General features: G+C 43.1%; 1 protein-coding gene across 3 annotated transcripts in view; it reads left to right on the top strand.

Annotated features, from left to right (window-relative positions):
- Positions 1–19,115, top strand: part of rxra.L (retinoid X receptor alpha L homeolog) — a 112,722-nt gene that overhangs the window by 30,090 nt on the left and 63,517 nt on the right. For all 3 annotated transcript variants that reach the window (XM_018229492.2, XM_018229494.2, XM_018229493.2), the window contains exon 2: positions 7,061–7,117. In XM_018229492.2, the coding sequence (XP_018084981.1) occupies positions 7,061–7,117 (57 nt within the window). The remainder of the gene's footprint in view (positions 1–7,060; positions 7,118–19,115) is intronic.

Genomic DNA, 19,115 nt, shown 5'->3' with positions numbered 1-19,115 from the left:
TGCTTTTAAATTATGGAAAATAAAATGTAATTTTTTTTTAACTTTTAACATCTGGCTCCTGCTTTTTCTACTTGGTGTGGTTCGTGTTGTGTCAGCCTTGTATGTTAACTCTTACAGGGCAGGACTGCTGCTTACAATGGGGATCAGATAGGATCTGTGCAGCCACTGGGACAGAATGTTCTGTTATACAGATAGCTAGAATCTCAGCTGCCATAAAGCAGGACAGGACTGCTGCTTACAATGGGGATCAGATAGGATCTGTGCAGCCACTGGGACAGAATGTTCTGTTATACAGATAGCTAGAATCTCAGCTGCCATAAAGCAGGACAGGACTGCTGCTTACAATGGGGATCAGATAGGATCTGTGCAGCCACTGGGATAGAATGTTCTGTTATACAGATAGCTAGAATCTCAGCTGCCATAAAGCAGGACAGGACTGCTGCTTACAATGGGGATCAGATAGGATCTGTGCAGCCACTGGGACAGAATGTTCTGTTATACAGATAGCTAGAATCTCAGCTGCCATAAAGCAGGACAGGACTGCTGCTTACAATGGGGATCAGATAGGATCTGTGCAGCCACTGGGATAGAATGCTCTGTTATACAGATACAGCTAGAATCTCAGCTATGTGTATATGATCGTGTCCACGCTCTGATAACTACATTCATTGCTTTTCTTACCAATGAATCCACTGCAAAACCCTACGATAAATTCCAGTTTGGCTACAGGACGCTTCTCATTCTGCTGGGGCTCGGGCAGTTAGTGCAGTTAAATACAAGGCTCCGCTTGTCTCTCTCCTGCTCGTTCCTGACTTGGCACCGCCGGGGTCGTTTGTCTGGGAAATGCCACACTTGGGAAGAGATGAAAGTTTTAGTGCCGATATATAGACAGATCCATAAAGACCTTTGTCTCCCTTCCTTTTTTGCTGTTGTTTTCATTTATTTATTTATATATATATATATTTATCTCGGCCTGGAAGGAATTCGGCCATGCTACATAAAGTTCCTCCAGTCGAAACAATGTGATTGGCCGAAGGAATTCCGGAGCTGTCATTTTCCCACAATGCCCTATAAATTTTGTCCTGGGCCGATTGTCTTGCCCAGAATAGGATCAGAGATTTCTGGGTCGTTATCTCCCTGTTATTCTCTCGTCTCCCCTTTTTTCCCCGGAGCGAAGCCGATCCTAACGGCCTGTCACTCCGCTTTCTGCTTTCGGGTGAAAAACTGCCCGTCCCGATTAAAATGGCACCAATGGCTCTGAACTATGGCGCTGGCATGTTTAATAGGGTAAATGCGGGTGACTGACACCTTTTCTACGAAATCAGACAAGCAGAAATTGTGCCTTTAAATAGTTTTCTTCCAAGGGGGGTTTTCAGCGAAGCACCATTTTTCTTCTTCCTTTCAGGGGGTGTTGGGATGGAAAGAATGATGGGTTGGTGCATATTTAAAACTGCAGGCTGCCATTCTCCTTGAACAGTAAGACGTTTCTTTTGGTTAGAAAGCAAAATGATATAATTTAAAATGTAGCCTGTCCTTGCAAAAGCCGCCCCATTCTGATAATGTGCTTTATGTATGTCCATTTATTTGTCCCAAAGAGGTCAGTGTTCAATATTGATTCCCTTAGACAGTACAGTATGAGGGTATAGCTTATTGTGTGCCCAGAACATTCCTTCTCTGTATATTTGTATTTAAACTTATGGGAGGAGGGAGGTGCCATATTGATTCCCTTAGACAGTACAGTATGAGGGTATAGCTTATTGTGTGCCCAGAACATTCCTTCTCTGTATATTTGTATTTATACATATGGGAGGAGGGAGGTGCCATATTGATTCCCTTAGACAGTACAGTATGATGGTATAGCTTATTGTGTGCCCAGAACATTCCTTCTCTGTATATTTGTATTTATACATATGGGAGGAGGGAGGTGCCATATTGATTCCCTTAGACAGTACAGTATGAGGGTATAGCTTATTGTGTGCCCAGAACATTCCTTCTCTGTGTATTTGTATTTATACATATGGGAGGAGGGAGGTGCCATATTGATTCCCTTAGACAGTACAGTATGAGGGTATAGCTTATTGTGTGCCCAGAACATTCCTTCTCTGTGTATTTGTATTTATACATATGGGAGGAGGGAGGTGCCATATTGATTCCCTTAGACAGTACAGTATGAGGGTATAGCTTATTGTGTGCCCAGAACATTCCTTATTTGTATTAGGGGGTGACATAGAAGATGAGAGCAGAATGAGAAATGGTTTAAGAGGAAGAAGTAATTTGCAGTTTGGCACCAAGTTAAATGGTAATGGTTTGATGGATAATATTGGGCAGGGGGAATGGCCATAGACATAGATAGTGATGGATGGTCGGTCACTTTTGTGCCTGTTGAACTAAGAATCGGTTTGTCCAAGACAGCGAGGACCATAAATCTCCTTTGTTTTCTGAACGACTTCACTCTTGTCCCGTGTGTGTCCCAGAGCAATTCCCAGGGCCGGCTCTTTATTCTGGAGGAACACAAGGCTGACATTCTTTCCCAGCATCGCTTAAAAACAGCGACCCCCCCCATTTGCTATGTCGACCCCGTGCCTGAAGCTCTTGGCAAATTTGGGTTTCGCCCCCCCCCAAATAGAAAATAAAAAGTGAAAAGGAGCCCACCCCAAGAAATAGTATCTCGGTTCTGTACTGCTGAATATTTCATGGTGGGGATTAAATATTTAGGTGCGGGTGCCGCTGTCATCGCGGAGAGAGAAAAGCGGAGTCTCATGTTGCCGGGATGTCGTTACTTTTGTAAGTTACCCGTGTCCATTGGAAAATGACATGTCTGCTTAAAATGCAGTTCCGCGAGCCTCTTTAATTAAGCCACAGACATAATAACAATCTGCTCTCATTAATGAATTATTAACCGCTGCAGCGAGAGCTGAGTGACGCAAGGGGCGGCTTTCACTTGTACCAATTCATTTAGTGAGTAGTTAACCCTTACCTGCACCAAGTCAGTATCCTATAGCGGCCCGGCACCCTCATGCCTCACCCCGAGTCCCGTAGCCACATGTTTCTGAGGGTCCCTTTGCACACGAGTATTTCGCCTGGTGCTGCACTTGTTTTGCTGAAAAACGAAAGTCATGCCTGGGCTCTGTTACGGGTCTGTATATTATCCCTTATACAGTTTCATGGTTGTAAGTGGAAATGCGCGGGGCTCACGGGCTGCCTGTAACGTGATTAGTGACTGTAAATTGTCTGTAAGGAAATATCCCAATGAGAGTTGCAAGTGATTTCAGGTAGAATGAGAACAAGTGATTCAAGGTACAGAGAGGGAAGTGACTGTGGGTAGATATATATATACATATACATATATAGGTGCCATCTCACGGGTGCTTGGCCTCTGGATGTTTGTGGCTAAACCAGCAGTGCAGCTGAAGGGGAGGTTCTGTTCCATTGGCGACTTGTGAATGCGCAGTATGTAAAATGTACTAAATAGAGTGTGGTCCATTCTGGTGACTTGGGTGTCTGGGGGGGAAAGATACAGCTCTGACAATTTTGGGCAGAGGAAGGACTGGTGATTTGTGGTAAAGGGACAGTTTCGATTTTGGGAAAGGTGACTTGAGGTGGAGTTAGAGCTAGTGACATGAGGTACAGCTGGTACAACAACAATGGTTGATAAAGGGCCCGAGTGGTCCGAAACGTTGCCTTTTTCTGTATTCTTTGGGGTGAATACATTTTAAACTCTTTCAGCATTCAGTGGAATGCCACTGGAATTTTTCTATGAGGTAGAGCTGGTGGCATGAGGTAGAGCTGGTGGCATGGGGTAGAGCTGGTGGCATGAAGTAGAGGTGGAGCTGGTGGCATGAGGTAGAGGTGGAGCTGGTGGCATGAGGTAGAGCTGGTGGCATGAGGTAGAGCTGGTGGCATGGGGTAGAGCTGGTGGCATGAAGTAGAGGTGGAGCTGGTGGCATGAGGTAGAGGTGGAGCTGGTGGCATGAGGTAGAGCTGGTGGCATGAGGTAGAGCTGGGAAATGAGGTAGAGGTACAGCTGGTGACATGAGGTAGAGCTGGTGACATGAGGTAGAGCCAGTGACATGAGGTTGAGAAGGTGGCATGAGGTTGAGTTTGAACAGGTGGCATGAGGTACAGCTGGTGACATGAGGTAGAGCTGGTGACAAGGTGGAGCTGGTGGCATGAGGTGGAGCTGGTGGCATGAGGTAGAGGTGGTGACACGAGGTAGAGCTGGTGGCATGAGGTAGAGGTAGAGCTGGTGACATGAGGTAGAGCTGGTGACATGAGGTAGAGCTGGTGACATGAGGTAGAGCTGGTGACATGAGGTTGAGAAGGTGGCATGAGGTTGAGTTTGAACAGGTGGCATGAGGTAGAGCTGGTGGCTGAGGTAGAGCTGGTGACATGAGGTAGAAGTAGAACGGGTGGCATGAGTTAGAGGTAGAGCTGGTGACATGAGGTAGAGCTGGTGACTTGATGGAGAGGGAGTGATAGTAACTTGGGTAGAGCTGGTGACAGGTAGAGGGACAACTGGTGCTTAAGGATCGAGGTAGAAAAGGTGACTTGACAAAGAGCTGGTGACATGGGGCAGAGGTAGAGCCGGTAATTGGTGTAGACAGCAGTGCAGATCGATGGCAGTGGCGCCTGGGCTACAGCCCCATCTTGAGTACATATAAGTAAACAGTTACTAAGCGGAGTCTGAGCAAACACTGTTGTGGCAGAAAGTAGGACTAATTGGTGAATTGGAGCTTTACTAATCCATACGTGTCTGGTCCTGCACGCGGCGCAGAAGAGTAGGAGGGGAAGCATCGAGGGTGTGAAGTCCGTGAGCTCCACAACAAATCTGTTTCATAGGAACCGAAAGTAAAAGATAAGACAGAAAAGGTCGTGCCGAGATAAGAACCATTCCCTGTAAGTGCAGTCCATTTGTATAGAGCCACGGGTGTAAATGGGCAAACACTAAGCACTAATGCCCAGCTCCAATCAGCCATAATAGACAAAGACCATTTTCAATGCTGCTGATTATGTGGTAAATCCCAGAATCCTTAGCCAGGCAGCTCCATGACATTTGTATTGATGGGAGAATCAAACCCAACTTTTTTTTTTTGGCTTTTTTTTCTCATCAACTTTCCAATATACAGTCCTTACAAACGTTCGATGGCTTGAAAGCAGTACCTGTCTGGCCCTTTCTGTTCTCTGCACTGCTAATTCCGACTCTTGAAAACAGGCGCAAGCTAGGTGTGAATGGGAGCGGCGAGACAAATATTGCGGTCATGTGTTTCGCAGCCACAAACGCCCCATCAATCATCCACGGTACTTGGCGTTGGTCATGGATGGAAGGGAAGCCTACCTGTTCCAATCCTTAACATCAATCACACGCATGGGGTTTTAAACCTTCCCAACATCCTTATTCCATCATGAACTCCTGTTTATGGAAGGCGGGGGTCGGCAACGTTTTGGGAACGGAACATTTGCTTGTCTGAAAACGTAACGTTTCCGCTGAGCATGCTGGGAAAGAGCAACTATAGGGGTTACTGGGTGCAGAGAAGATGTTGTGTAATGATTTGTGTTTCCAGTTTGGATGAGAATCAGCCTTTCCACAAGCACAAAGAGGTTTCTCTCCATCATTGAGAGTTGTGGTATGCAAATATCAAACATCATATTTGCATACCACTTACCCACAATTCCTACAGAGTGGTGGAAACATGTGTAGTTGGATATTTGTGCAGGTTCTCAGCCTTCGTGTTCAGGGAGAACATAGGAACTCCTTACTGATGGACCTAGGACCCGAGCTTAGTTTTAGTGCCCTCCTCTTACAGACAGAGGGGAGAGATGGTAGTACAGGCATGGGATCCGTTATCCGGAAACCCGTTATCCAGAAAGTTCCGAATTACGGAAAGGCCGTCTTCCATAGACTCGATTATAATCAAATAATCCAAAATTTTAAAAATGATTTCCTTTTTCTCTGTAGTAAGAAAACAGTTGCTTGTAGTTGATCCCAACTAAGATATAATTAATCCTTATTGGAAGCAAAACCAGCCTATTGGGTTTATTTAATGTTTATATGATTTTCTAGTAGACTTAAGGTATGAAGATCCAAATTACGGAAAGACCCATTATACGGAAAGCCCCAGGTCCCGATGATTCCGGATAATAGGTCCAATACCTGTAGCAATAAAGTGAATAATTTAGGGAACGTTTGTTTCTAGGCCACGTTTGTATCATTCCCAGACGGACAGATACAAGTTTCCATGCCATGAAATAATGCGTCGGAATGACGGAATTAAATTCCATGCTCTGTCCTGTTCACTCGCACCCCGACCGGAATGACCCAGAATCCTTCTCTTCAAAGGAGGCAAATGTTTACAATATATTGAAATTGAATTTCCCCTCCTTAGTCACAATTATTTTTTGAGTTTCCATCCCCTTCTTAAAGCTTTTTGCCGGACATTTGATCTTGGCGGTAGATACGAGAGCTCTATGGTTGGAAGGTACACGTATGATTGGTTGGAGTTTATGCATAATAATGAGTTGTCTCCCTTCTCATACCGTTTAATGTCTCTCTACTTTTGGGGGGTTCGGACGCGCAGACTCCCCTCTGCATTAACATGTCCTGCTCCTTTCAGAGCTCTATAGGCAGACTTTGGCCAACGTTCAGGAATTCCAAATTATCTCCGGGCAATCTCAGCTTCCAGGGAGCGCAGAACAAGTCTGCTTCTGTCTCCCACATCTGGAAAATGTTACAGCGGGGCGTACTGGCTGTCGTCACACCGAGAGTAACAATCGACCCCCCTTTCTAGTACCACATGAGCTTAACCAACTGGCTGCTATTGTGCCCATACCACTGCAGATTGGGGTCCCCACTTGTACCCACACCCCCCTGTAAAGTGGGTCGTTGGTCTTAACTGAGCTGCCATCACTTCTGGTGCACCATGTTATAGCTTCCCCTCCCTTAACTTCAGTTTGGTCTTAAGATTTCCTCATTGTGAAACTATTTACCCATTGACTCCATGTTTTATCTTTCACTATAAAGTTCTGTGTGATTTGGTTTGCTGACATTTTTCTTTGTCTTCAGGTGGCCGTACATGTGCCGATACTCTCAGATGTACGACCAGTTGGACTGCTGGATACGGTATGTCCCCCTTTATTCTGTATAGTTGTATATAGGGAGGAGGGAGGTGCCATATTGATTCCCTTAGACAGTACAGTATGAGGGTATAGCTTATTGTGTGCCCAGAACATTCCTTCTCTGTATATTTGTATTTATACATATGGGAGGAGGAGGTGCCATATTGATTCCCTTAGACAGTACAGTATGAGGGTATAGCTTATTGTGTGCCCAGAACATTCCTTCTCTGTATATTTGTATTTATACATATGGGAGGAGGTGCCATATTGATTCCCTTAGACAGTACAGTATGAGAGTATAGCTTATTGTGTGCCCAGAACATTCCTTCTCTGTATATTTGTATTTATACATATGGGAGGAGGTGCCATATTGGTTCCCTTAGACAGTACAGTATGAGGGTATAGCTTATTGTGTGCCCACAACATTCCTTCTCTGTATATTTGTATTTATACATATGGGAGGAGGTGCCATATTGATTCCCTTAGACAGTACAGTATGAGGGTATAGCTTATTGTGTGCCCAGAACATTCCTTCTCTGTATATTTGTATTTATACATATGGGAGGAGGAGGTGCCATATTGATTCCCTTAGACAGTACAGTATGAGGGTATAGCTTATTGTGTGCCCAGAACATTCCTTCTCTGTATATTTGTATTTATACATATGGGAGGAGGGAGGTGCCATATTGATTCTCTTAGACAATACAGTATGAGGATATAGCTTATTGTGTGCCCAGAACATTCCTTCTCTGTATATTTGTATTTATACATATGGGAGGAGGTGCCATATTGATTCCCTTAGACAGTACAGTATGAGGGTATAGCTTATTGTGTGCCCAGAACATTCCTTCTCTGTATATTTGTATTTATACATATGGGAGGAGGAGGTGCCATATTGTTTCATTGCTGAGTCGGCCAATATGGCAACTTCTCCATATATTGATGCTGAAGGATTCCTCTCTGGACACAGTAACATTTGACAGTTCATTTAGTATAAGAATGAGGCTCTACGTAATTATTGTTCAGCGCCATGTCGACCAATCGGCAATTTCCCTTTCATATTTGTGACACGTGTAAGTGAATGTTACTCAACAAAACATTTCTGAAACAAGACGGGAGGTGGGCGGAGCATGCGATTGTTGGACCTGCCCCGTGATACGATCACATGCAGTAAAGTGCAGAGGACTTTGTACCTCGGGCAGGTGAGGGGTGGGGGCACACATTGGTGTCAGGGAAGTTTCTAGATGTTTCCAGTAGTGAGAAAGTTGTAGGTGGAGAAATATGAAATAAAGTGGTGCCATTGGTCAGGGGAATTTTCCATGAAGATATATGGGGCCCCCCAACAATCACAAGGCCTTTTTCTATAGCTGAACCCCTTGTCCTGAGTAACTCCCATCTGTGTCACAAATGATTCCAAATTATAAAGAAAATAGTACCTGGAGGGCACAACAAATCTTAATCCATCAGATGCCCAAAATACCCATTTGGCACAATGACCTCTATTATTCTACTGATGCCCAAGTTACATAAGAACCCTGGGGCACCTGGAACAATGGCAACATCAATTCATGGATTTGTTTTGTTTTTTTGGTGTTTCCATGTAAGAGCAGTGAACAAAATATGATGTAAATTCCCAGTAAGAGTATGGGTATTAGATGAGAGGCAAGGCATTGCTTGGAGTAAATCAGGCAACACCTAAATCCCAACTGAGTGGTCTCCTTCTCTCTTGCACCTTCACCGCACGTCTGGGCTCATCACTAATGAGCTGTGACCTTCACCATGTCGGCCGCGTGTGCACATGATTTGTGTTATTGCCCGGCTGCAGTCACTTTGGCTACTGGAGACCTTGCCGGCACTTGAGACCCAACACAGAACGGCAATCAACTTCCATTCCGATGGGGCAGATTATTTTTTTGGGGAAGTGAGGGGGAGGGAATGTCACCCTAAACGGCTGTGGCTTTTGCTCGTTTCCAAAGGGGAAATGTTGAACATATGTAGAACATTGTCTGTGCCTGGCGGAACGAGATGGATATCTAATAACTCCGTAAAGCAAAGTCAAACACTGGGACTCGGAAGGCTTTCATCATAGGGATCTCGGGCTCTGACAGTACTTAAAGGGATACTATCATTGCAAAAAAAAAATTGTTTTTTTTTTCAAAACACATCAGTTAATAGCGTTGCTCCAGCAGAATGCTGCACTGAAATCCATTTCTCAAAAGAGCAAACAGATTTTTTTATATTTCATTTTGAAATCTGACATGGGGCTAGTCATATTGTCAATTTCCCGGCTGTCTCCAGTCATGTGACTTGTGCTCTGATAAACTTCAGTCACTCTTTACTGCTGTACTGCAAGTTGAAGTGATATCACCCCCTCCCTTTCCCCCCCAGCAGCCTAACAACAGAATAATGGGAAGGTAACCAGATAGCAGCTCCCTAACTCAAGAGAACAGATCTAACAGCACTCAATAATAAAATCCAGGTCCCACTGAGACACATTCAGTTACATTGAGTAGGAGAAACAACAGCCTGCCAGAAAGCAGTTCCATCCTAAAGTGCTGGCTCTTTCTGAAATCACATGACCAGGCAAAATGACCTGAGATGCACCGACACACCAATATTACAACTAAATACACTTGCTGGTTCAGGAATGACATTTTATATTGTACAGTGAATTATTTGCAGTGTAAATTAGAAATAAAAAATACATCATAAAAACCATGACAGAATCCCTTTAAAGGCCTTCAATTTATGGGTGGTACTTGGGGGAAAATTAATGTACAGGCACTTGTGATAGACAATAATCCCCTCCACCTATAATGAGCCCGGGAGTGATTCAGGGTTTCCAGGTCTAATTTCCAAACCAGCCAAAACCAGCCCAAAACTAGCCAAGAGGCGCAATATTGCGCAGTGAAAAAAAAGTCTAAAAAATAAATGAACATATGTGAAAATACGCCTTTTCCACTGTTTTGCTAATAAATACACAAAGCAAAATGGGACAGATTCGCCCGTCACCAGGGGCCGTAACTGCAGAGAGGGGCCCAGGTAGGGTTGCCACCTTTTCTGGAAAAAAATACCGGCCTTCCTATATATTTATATTTTTTCCCTATTAATAACATTGGGATCAACCATCCTTTTTACTGGCCAGGCCGGTAAAATACTGACCAGGTGGCAACCCTAGGCCCAGGAGGTATAGGGGCCCATAAGGCCTAATACAAATACAATTTCAATACATATTGATAAAACAAGTCAACCTCATTTTGGTGGCCATGGCCAGCAGATTTTTGCCCTAAAATGAGCTGAAATTGAGGAAAGTCACTGGAAAAAGTGAGAATGCTTGAGTGATGGGAGACTAGAGTTTCCACCCGGCAGGGATTTTACCGGCCTAGCCGGTAAAACACCTGCCAAGGCTGGGGCCGGTATTACAAATTTACCGGCAATGCAGTTGCCGGTAATTTGTAATACCCTTTAAAAAAAGCCCCTGGCCTGCCCCCAATTCGCACAGAACGTACCTTTTTTCCAGCGCTGTGGACATCTCTGCGATGTTGCTCCGCCCCTTTTGTGGCACGTCGCGCAGCTCCACCCCCTTTTATGTAACGGACCGCCCCTTTTTTGTGCCCGCCCCCCACTGGCCGGTAATCTTTTTGAGTAAAGGTGGCAACCCTATGGGAGACTGGGGTACAGAGTTTGGTAACTCCCAACTTCTATACAAGTCAACCCCATTGCATGCTGGGTATTGTAGTCTTACTTTCAAACCCTGCCTGGCCTTTAAATTAGTAGCCCAATTTAGCTGGGAAACCGCCCACCTGGATTCACTTGATTTAGGAAAGGGCTATTTTGGTCGGCTGGTCCCATAAGCAGGATGTTCCTGTGCAAATAAAAACACTCCAGTCGGAAGCAAAAATGATCAGGAGTTTCTTTTAGAGAAGGATGTTCCCAAAATAGTCCGGCCGGAGCACAGGAGAGAGCGTTGGGTAAGGGGCACTCGGGAGCAGCGCATTTAGAAACCCATTGTGACGTCGGCAGACACATTGCGTGAGAGACGTTTCACTTGAAAATAAACAAGCGCGACCCAAATCAGGAGAGAGAGTTTCTTTGTTGGCAGGAGCAGGATGTGCTCACAGGCCGGGATTATACAAATCTGCTAAATTGGATTTTATCTATGAAAACATCCTTTTTATTCCCCCCTGTTCTCCGGAGGGGGAGTTGCTTCCAGCTCACTGTGCTGATCTAATGGACGATGGAAACTCAATCGGCCGCTGCGAGAAGAGTTAATAATAATTTTTATATTTTTGGAGGCGAAGTCGGTGCCATGACCAATATTTTCAGCAGACGGAAGCGGCTGATATTTTTATCTGGGAGAGTGGAAATGGGTTTTCATCCCCCCCAACGTCCTGAAGTCACGAGCCGGTCGACAAATAGTCCTGACGTAAAGGAATATAAAATATTTACATTGTAGATACTCCCGAGAATATGGGGAAAATGACAGTTTAAAGGCACAATGACACTATGTGGCCATTTCCATTCTTTCATCTCCTCTCCCAAAATTCCCAGAAGTTAGAACCAGCACTATACCTGGATCAGGGAAGTTATAGAGATATTTTACCCAAAATTAATTTGTATTTTCATACCTCCCAACTGTCCCTTTTTTCATGTGACAGTCCCAATTTTGACAGCTCAACCCACAGTCACCAAAATGTCCCGACTTTATCTTTTATCCCCTGCACTGAACAGCCAGCAAAAGATACAAAGTTTCTAACTTAATTGGCTTTTGGCAGAGACCAGGATATGTGGCAGGTGCACTTAGATAGATTTGTAACAATTTAAGCTAAGCAAAGATACAATTGTAAATATACAAGATAATCAAAGAAACATTTGTAACTATTAAAGATAATCAAAGAAACAATTGTAAAAATACAAGATAAGCAAAGAAACAATTGTAACTATGAAAGATAAGCAAAGAAACAATTGTAACTATGAAAGATGAGCAAAGAAACAATTGTAACTATGAAAGATAAGCAAAGAAACAATTGTAACTATTAAAGATAATCAAAGAAACAATTGTAACAATTTAAGATAAGCAAAGAAACAATTGTAACTATGAAAGATGAGCAAAGAAACAATTGTAACTATGAAAGATAATCAAAGAAACAATTGTAAAAATACAAGATAAGCAAAGAAACAATTGTAACTATGAAAGATGAGCAAAGAAACAATTGTAACTATGAAAGATAAGCAAAGAACCCATTGTAACTATGAAAGATAAGCAAAGAAACAATTGTAACAATTTAAGATAAGCAAAGAAACAATTGTAACTATGAAAGATAAGCAAAGAAACAATTGTAACAATTTAAGAAAAACAGGTCTCTTGGGGGAAACTGTGACTTGCAGCTTTAAGGCAATTCATCTTCGTTAGCAAAACTGTAATAACGAAAAAAAACCCCACAGAAATGTGTTTCATTATCTGCCAAATTTTGTTAAATGAACATCGTAATTAAAGGGTGTGGCCACAAAAATGGGCGTGGTCAAAAACCATTGCTGCAAATCTTTTTGTCCCTTTTTCTATTTCCAAAATATTGAGTAACAGTGTGTATTTTTGTAGAATAACTTTAATTATGTTGCGGTGTAGTAGTATGGCAGATCCCACTGTTCTTAAAGGGATAGTGTCATCCCCTATTTTCTTATTATAGCAATTGTCTAGTTCATACCAGCAGACCACCATCCCATATACATCAATGACACCGCCTACATCAAATTTACCCCAATTGGTTCACAGGCAGCGCATAAACGCCCCCCTGTTTAAGTGCAGTTGGTATCGGCTTAATTGCACAGAGCTCATTGGCCGGCGTGAGAATCAATAAACATAAATGTTCCTGGGATCCAATGAGGGAGTTTTGTACAAAGTTGTGGGAGTCACATCAGGTCCTGGGGCAGAGGAACATTAAACTTGAGTGATAAGGACATGAATGACTTGGATGGCGCCACAGGTGCCGAAATCTGTTACTCCTTGTTGTAATAATAATAATAATAATAATAATAATAACCCTCCCACTGTGGCACTCTACTACTTACTAGCCACTCATTAAAGGGGATATAAACCCAAACTTTAAAATGCAGCCTAATGAAAGATAATTCATAGCAAATTCTATTTATTCCTTATTCTCACTGAGTTTATAGTTCTGTGTAACTGTCATTGTGTCTGTCCCTTTCTCTTCTCTGCACTGCTGCTTCTGACTCCTGATACAACTTCCCAATATCCATTCATTCCTCATTCTCACTGGGTTTATAGTTCTGTGTAACTGTCATTGTGTCTGTCCCTTTCTCTGCACTGCTGCTTCTGACTCCTGATACAACTTCCCAATATCCATTCATTCCTCATTCTCACTGGGTTTATAGTTCTGTGTAACTGTCATTGTGTCTGTCCCTTTCTCTGCACTGCTGCCTCTGACTCCTGATACAACTTCCCAATATCCATTCATTCTTCATTCTCACTGGGTTTATAGTTCTGTGTAACTGTCATTGTGTCTGTCCCTTTCTCTGCACTGCTGCTTCTGACTCCTGATACAACTTCCCAATATCCATTCATTCCTCATTCTCACTGGGTTTATAGTTCTGTGTAACTGTCATTGTGTCTGTCCCTTTCTCTGCACTGCTGCCTCTGACTCCTGATACAACTTCCCAATATCCATTCATTCCTCATTCTCACTGGGTTTATAGTTCTGTGTAACTGTCATTGTGTCTGTCCCTTTCTCTTCTCTGCACTGCTGGTTCTGACTCCTGATACAACTTCCCAATATCCATTCATTCCTCATTCTCACTGGGTTTATAGTTCTGTGTAACTGTCATTGTGTCTGTCCCTTTCTCTTCTCTGCACTGCTGCCTCTGACTCCTGATACAACTTCCCAATATCCATTCATTCCTCATTCTCACTGGGTTTATAGTTCTGTGTAACTGTCATTGTGTCTGTCCCTTTCTCTTCTCTGCACTGCTGCCTCTGACTCCTGATACAACTTCCCAATATCCATTCATTCCTCATTCTCACTGGGTTTATAGTTCTGTGTAACTGTCATTGTGTCTGTCCCTTTCTCTGCACTGCTGCCTCTGACTCCTGATACAACTTCCCAATATCCATTCATTCCTCATTCTCACTGGGTTTATAGTTCTGTGTAACTGTCATTGTGTCTGTCCCTTTCTCTGCACTGCTGCCTCTGACTCCTGATACAACTTCCCAATATCCATTCATTCCTCATTCTCACTGGGTTTATAGTTCTGTGTAACTGTCATTGTGTCTGTCCCTTTCTCTGCACTGCTGCCTCTGACTCCTGATACAACTTCCCAATATCCATTCATTCCTCATTCTCACTGGGTTTATAGTTCTGTGTAACTGTCATTGTGTCTGTCCCTTTCTCTTCTCTGCACTGCTGCCTCTGACTCCTGATACAACTTCCCAATATCCATTCATTCCTCATTCTCACTGGGTTTATAGTTCTGTGTAACTGTCATTGTGTCTGTCCCTTTCTCTTCTCTGCACTGCTGTCTCTGACTCCTGATACAACTTCCCAATATCCATTCATTCCTCATTCTCACTGGGTTTATAGTTCTGTGTAACTAGTTCTGTGCGGTGTCGGAGAATGGCATGTGGCCGTTTAGGTGGGTGTTAATCTCTCTCGGGCAACAATGTTAAGCAGCATGTCCGTCAGTCTCGTGTCCCCTTTATGTGGCTCTCAGTACTATTATGGGATTAATGTGCTCGAGAGCTCAAGCAGATTTGCATCTCGTTTAGAGACGGACTCATTAGGAGGGTTGAAGGCGGCTGCCGCTCTCACTGGCGGTTTTATTCCGCGGAATAACTGTCTCTGCTTTTATTAAACGAGCCGGAACAGGGACCGTGATGCGTTGGATCTGCTGGTACAATAACAATGTCTGCATAATAAACAAGAAGGACTTTTACTGGCAGTTTTTCTGCAATGACAGTTTTTATAAACTTCATGTTTTTATACAAAGTATAATTAGTGACTTGAGCCGAAACTTCAGGAGCTTCATTGGACTCGGGGCAGAACACATAGAAATACAGCAGCATTGGCCTTTCCTGCTTTATAATCCCTAAATCCAGGAATCATGTGACCCCAAAAAAAAAGTTTATCTTGTAAATCTGTCCATATGTTCACCTTTAACTTGTAGTATGATGTAGAGAGTGATATCCGAAGACAATTTACAATTCATTTTTTATTATTTGGGGTTTTTTGAGTTATTTAGTTTTTTATTCATCAGCTGCCTGCTTTCGGCAATCTGGTTGCTAGGGTTCCAGTAACCCTAGCAACCATGCATTGATTTGAATAAGAGACCGGAGAGGCCTGAATAGAAAGAGGAGTAATAAAAAGTAGCAATCACAATACATTTGTAACCTTACAGAGCATTTGTTTTTTTGTGGATGGGGTCAGTGACCCCCATTTGAAAGCTGGAAAGAGTTAAAAGAAGAAGGTAAATCATTTAAAAAATAATAAAAATCATATAGCGAAGACCAACTGAAAAGTTGCTTAGAATTGACCATTCTATAATAACATACATAAAGTTAAGGGGTGAACCATCCCTTTAGACTTTATTTTTGGAATTTGCTTATTGTCAGCATTTGGTTCCTGTCCAACAATTCCTGGTTTAGTGATTTCTCGTAAAGTAAGGCCAATGTCCTATTTGTGGACGAATCTTCCTTAACCACAGAATTTGCCATAGTAACAACGGGGTATGTGACTGGTGTACATCTCCTCTATTTACACTGTAGTACATATGTGTCTGGGAGCTGCCATGTTGCTTGCCCCATCACTGCATTATTGGCAGAGGGATCGATTTTACAAACTGTTGTTGCTCATAAGATCAATATATGGCTTTGAATATTTGAGTCACGAAAGCTCATTATAATCAGTTGACTTGCTGCAGCCTGTACCTGTGTGGCAATACCCTGCACTTTTGATTTTGCATCAATACCTTGCCCTTTGCACTGTGTGATGCATTTAAAGTTGACATTGGATGTTTTTTTTTTTTTAAAACAAACCTTGATTTTTGAACCTCTTGCTAAATTCCACTTTTGGGAAATTACCTTTCTATTATTTAGCTTTGATTATCACTGGGACAAAATGCTCTCTAGAATCTCAGCTGCCATAAAGCAGGACAGGACTGCTGCTTACAATGGGGATCAGATAGGATCTGTGCAGCCACTGGGACAGAATGTTCTGTTATACAGATAGCTAGAATCTCAGCTGCCATAAAGCAGGACAGGACTGCTGCTTACAATGGGGATCAGATAGGATCTGTGCAGCCACTGGGACAGAATGCTCTGTTATACAGATAGCTAGAATCTCAGCTGCCATAAAGCAGGACAGGACTGCTGCTTACAATGGGGATCAGATAGGATCTGTGCAGCCCCTGGGACAGAATGTTCTGTTATACAGATAGCTAGAATCTCAGCTGCCATAAAGCAGGGCAGGACTGCTGCTTACAATGGGGATCAGATAGGATCTGTGCAGCCAATGGGACAGAATGCTCTGTTATACAGATAGCTAGAATCTCAGCTGCCATAAAGCAGGACAGGACTGCTGCTTACAATGGGGATCAGATAGGATCTGTGCAGCCACTGGGACAGAATGTTCTGTTATACAGATAGCTAGAATCTCAGCTGCCATAAAGCAGGACAGGACTGCTGCTTACAATGGGGATCAGATAGGATCTGTACAGCCACTGGGACAGAATGTTCTGTTATACAGATAGCTAGAATCTCAGCTGCCATAAAGCAGGACAGGACTGCTGCTTACAATGGGGATCAGATAGGATCTGTGCAGCCACTGGGACAGAATGTTCTGTTATACAAATAGCTAGAATCTCAGCTGCCATAAAGCAGGGCAGGACTGCTGCTTACAATAGCCCAGACTTCAAAGTCCAGTAATTCAATGTAAAATCTCCTGTCCGTAGAATATTGGGGTGCAATTAGTGTCACAGTTTTACTAGCCAGAGCCCTGGGCAATTCTCCGCTTATGATTGGGTGAATCCGCATTACAGGGGTAAATTAACCTTACGGAGCAAGATTTGCCGTGCCGGCAAGTAACAGCGAGTTCCCTACAGCCCCAATAATACACAGTAGGATTGGGAAGAGTCTGATACTGTGGCTGAACCCGGCACAATAAAAGGGGAAGCAGCTCGGTGCCGTGCAGCTCTCGAGTCTTCTGTTGGTTTATTTGACTTTCAGTGATTGGACCTCTGTGTATTCCCAGGGATCGGATATCTGAACTTTGCATTTTCTGCAGACTTAATTCAAAACGGCCCCATGAATCATGTTTTCCAAAAGCCCAACAGATGCAGAACCGGACAGGAATGATCTGGGTGCCGCCAGTCTCTCTGCTCTGACTCTAACTTAATCTATATGGAGCCATAACATGCACTCTAACGGGCAAACACTGCCACTCATGGGCATATAGTCTCCCTTATAGATTACACATATACAGAGAAGGAATGTTCTGGGCACACAATAAGCTATACCCTCATACTGTACTGTCTAAGGGAATCAATATGGCACCTCCCTCCTCCCATATGTATAAATACAAATATACAGAGAAGGAATGTTCTGGGTACACAATAAGCTATACCCTCATACTGTACTGTCTAAGGGAATCAATATGGCACCTCCTCCCATATGTATAAATACAAATATACAGAGAAGGAATGTTCTGGGAACACAATAAGCTATACCCTCATACTGTACTGTCTAAGGGAATCAATATGGCACCTCCCTCCTCCCATATGTATAAATACAAATATACAGAGAAGGAATGTTCTGGGCACACAATAAGCTATACCCTCATACTGTACTGTCTAAGGGAATCAATATGGCACCTCCTCCCATATGTATAAATACAAATATACAGAGAAGGAATGTTCTGGGAACACAATAAGCTATACCCTCATACTGTACTGTCTAAGGGAATCAATATGGCACCTCCTCCTCCCATATGTATAAATACAAATATACAGAGAAGGAATGTTCTGGGCACACAATAAGCTATACCCTCATACTGTACTGTCTAAGGCAGGGATCCCCAACCTTTTGAACCCGTGAGCAACATTCAGAAGTAAAAGGAGTTGGGGAGCAACACTAACATGAAAAATGATCTTGGGTGCCAAATAAGGGCTGTGATTGGCCATTTATTAGCCCCTTTGTGGATTGTCAACCTACATTAAGGCTCTGTTTGGCAGTGCACCTGTTTTTTAAGCAACAAAAACTTGCCTCCAAACCTGGAATTCAAAAATAAGCACCTGCTTTGAGGCCACTGGGAGCAACATTCAAGGGGTTGGAGAGCAACATGTTGCTCACGAGCTACTGGTTGGGGATCACTGGTCTAAGGGAATCAATATGGCACCTCCCTCCTCCCATATGTATAAATACAAATATACAGAGAAGGAATGTTCTGGGCACACAATAAGCTATACCCTCATACTGTACTGTCTAAGGGAATCAATATGGCACCTCCTCCTCCCATATGTATAAATACAAATATACAGAGAAGGAATGTTCTGGGCACACAATAAGCTATACCCTCATACTGTACTGTCTAAGGGAATCAATATGGCACCTCCTCCTCCCATATGTATAAATACAAATATACAGAGAAGGAATGTTCTGGGCACACAATAAACTATACCCTCATACTGTACTGTCTAAGAGAATCAATATGGCACCTCCTCCCATATGTATAAATACAAATATACAGAGAAGGAATGTTCTGGGCACACAATAAGCTATACCCTCATACTGTACTGTCTAAGGGAATCAATATGGCACCTCCCTCCTCCCATATGTATAAATACAAATATACAGAGAAGGAATGTTCTGGGCACACAATAAGCTATACCCTCATACTGTACTGTCTAAGGGAATCAATGTGGCACCTCCTCCTCCCATATGTATAAATACAAATATACAGAGAAGGAATGTTCTGGGCACACAATAAGCTATACCC

Source organism: Xenopus laevis, chromosome 8L (genome assembly GCF_017654675.1).
Source record: "Xenopus laevis strain J_2021 chromosome 8L, Xenopus_laevis_v10.1, whole genome shotgun sequence".
Taxonomy (NCBI): domain Eukaryota; kingdom Metazoa; phylum Chordata; class Amphibia; order Anura; family Pipidae; genus Xenopus; species Xenopus laevis.
This window is presented reverse-complemented; position numbering and strand designations above follow the sequence as displayed.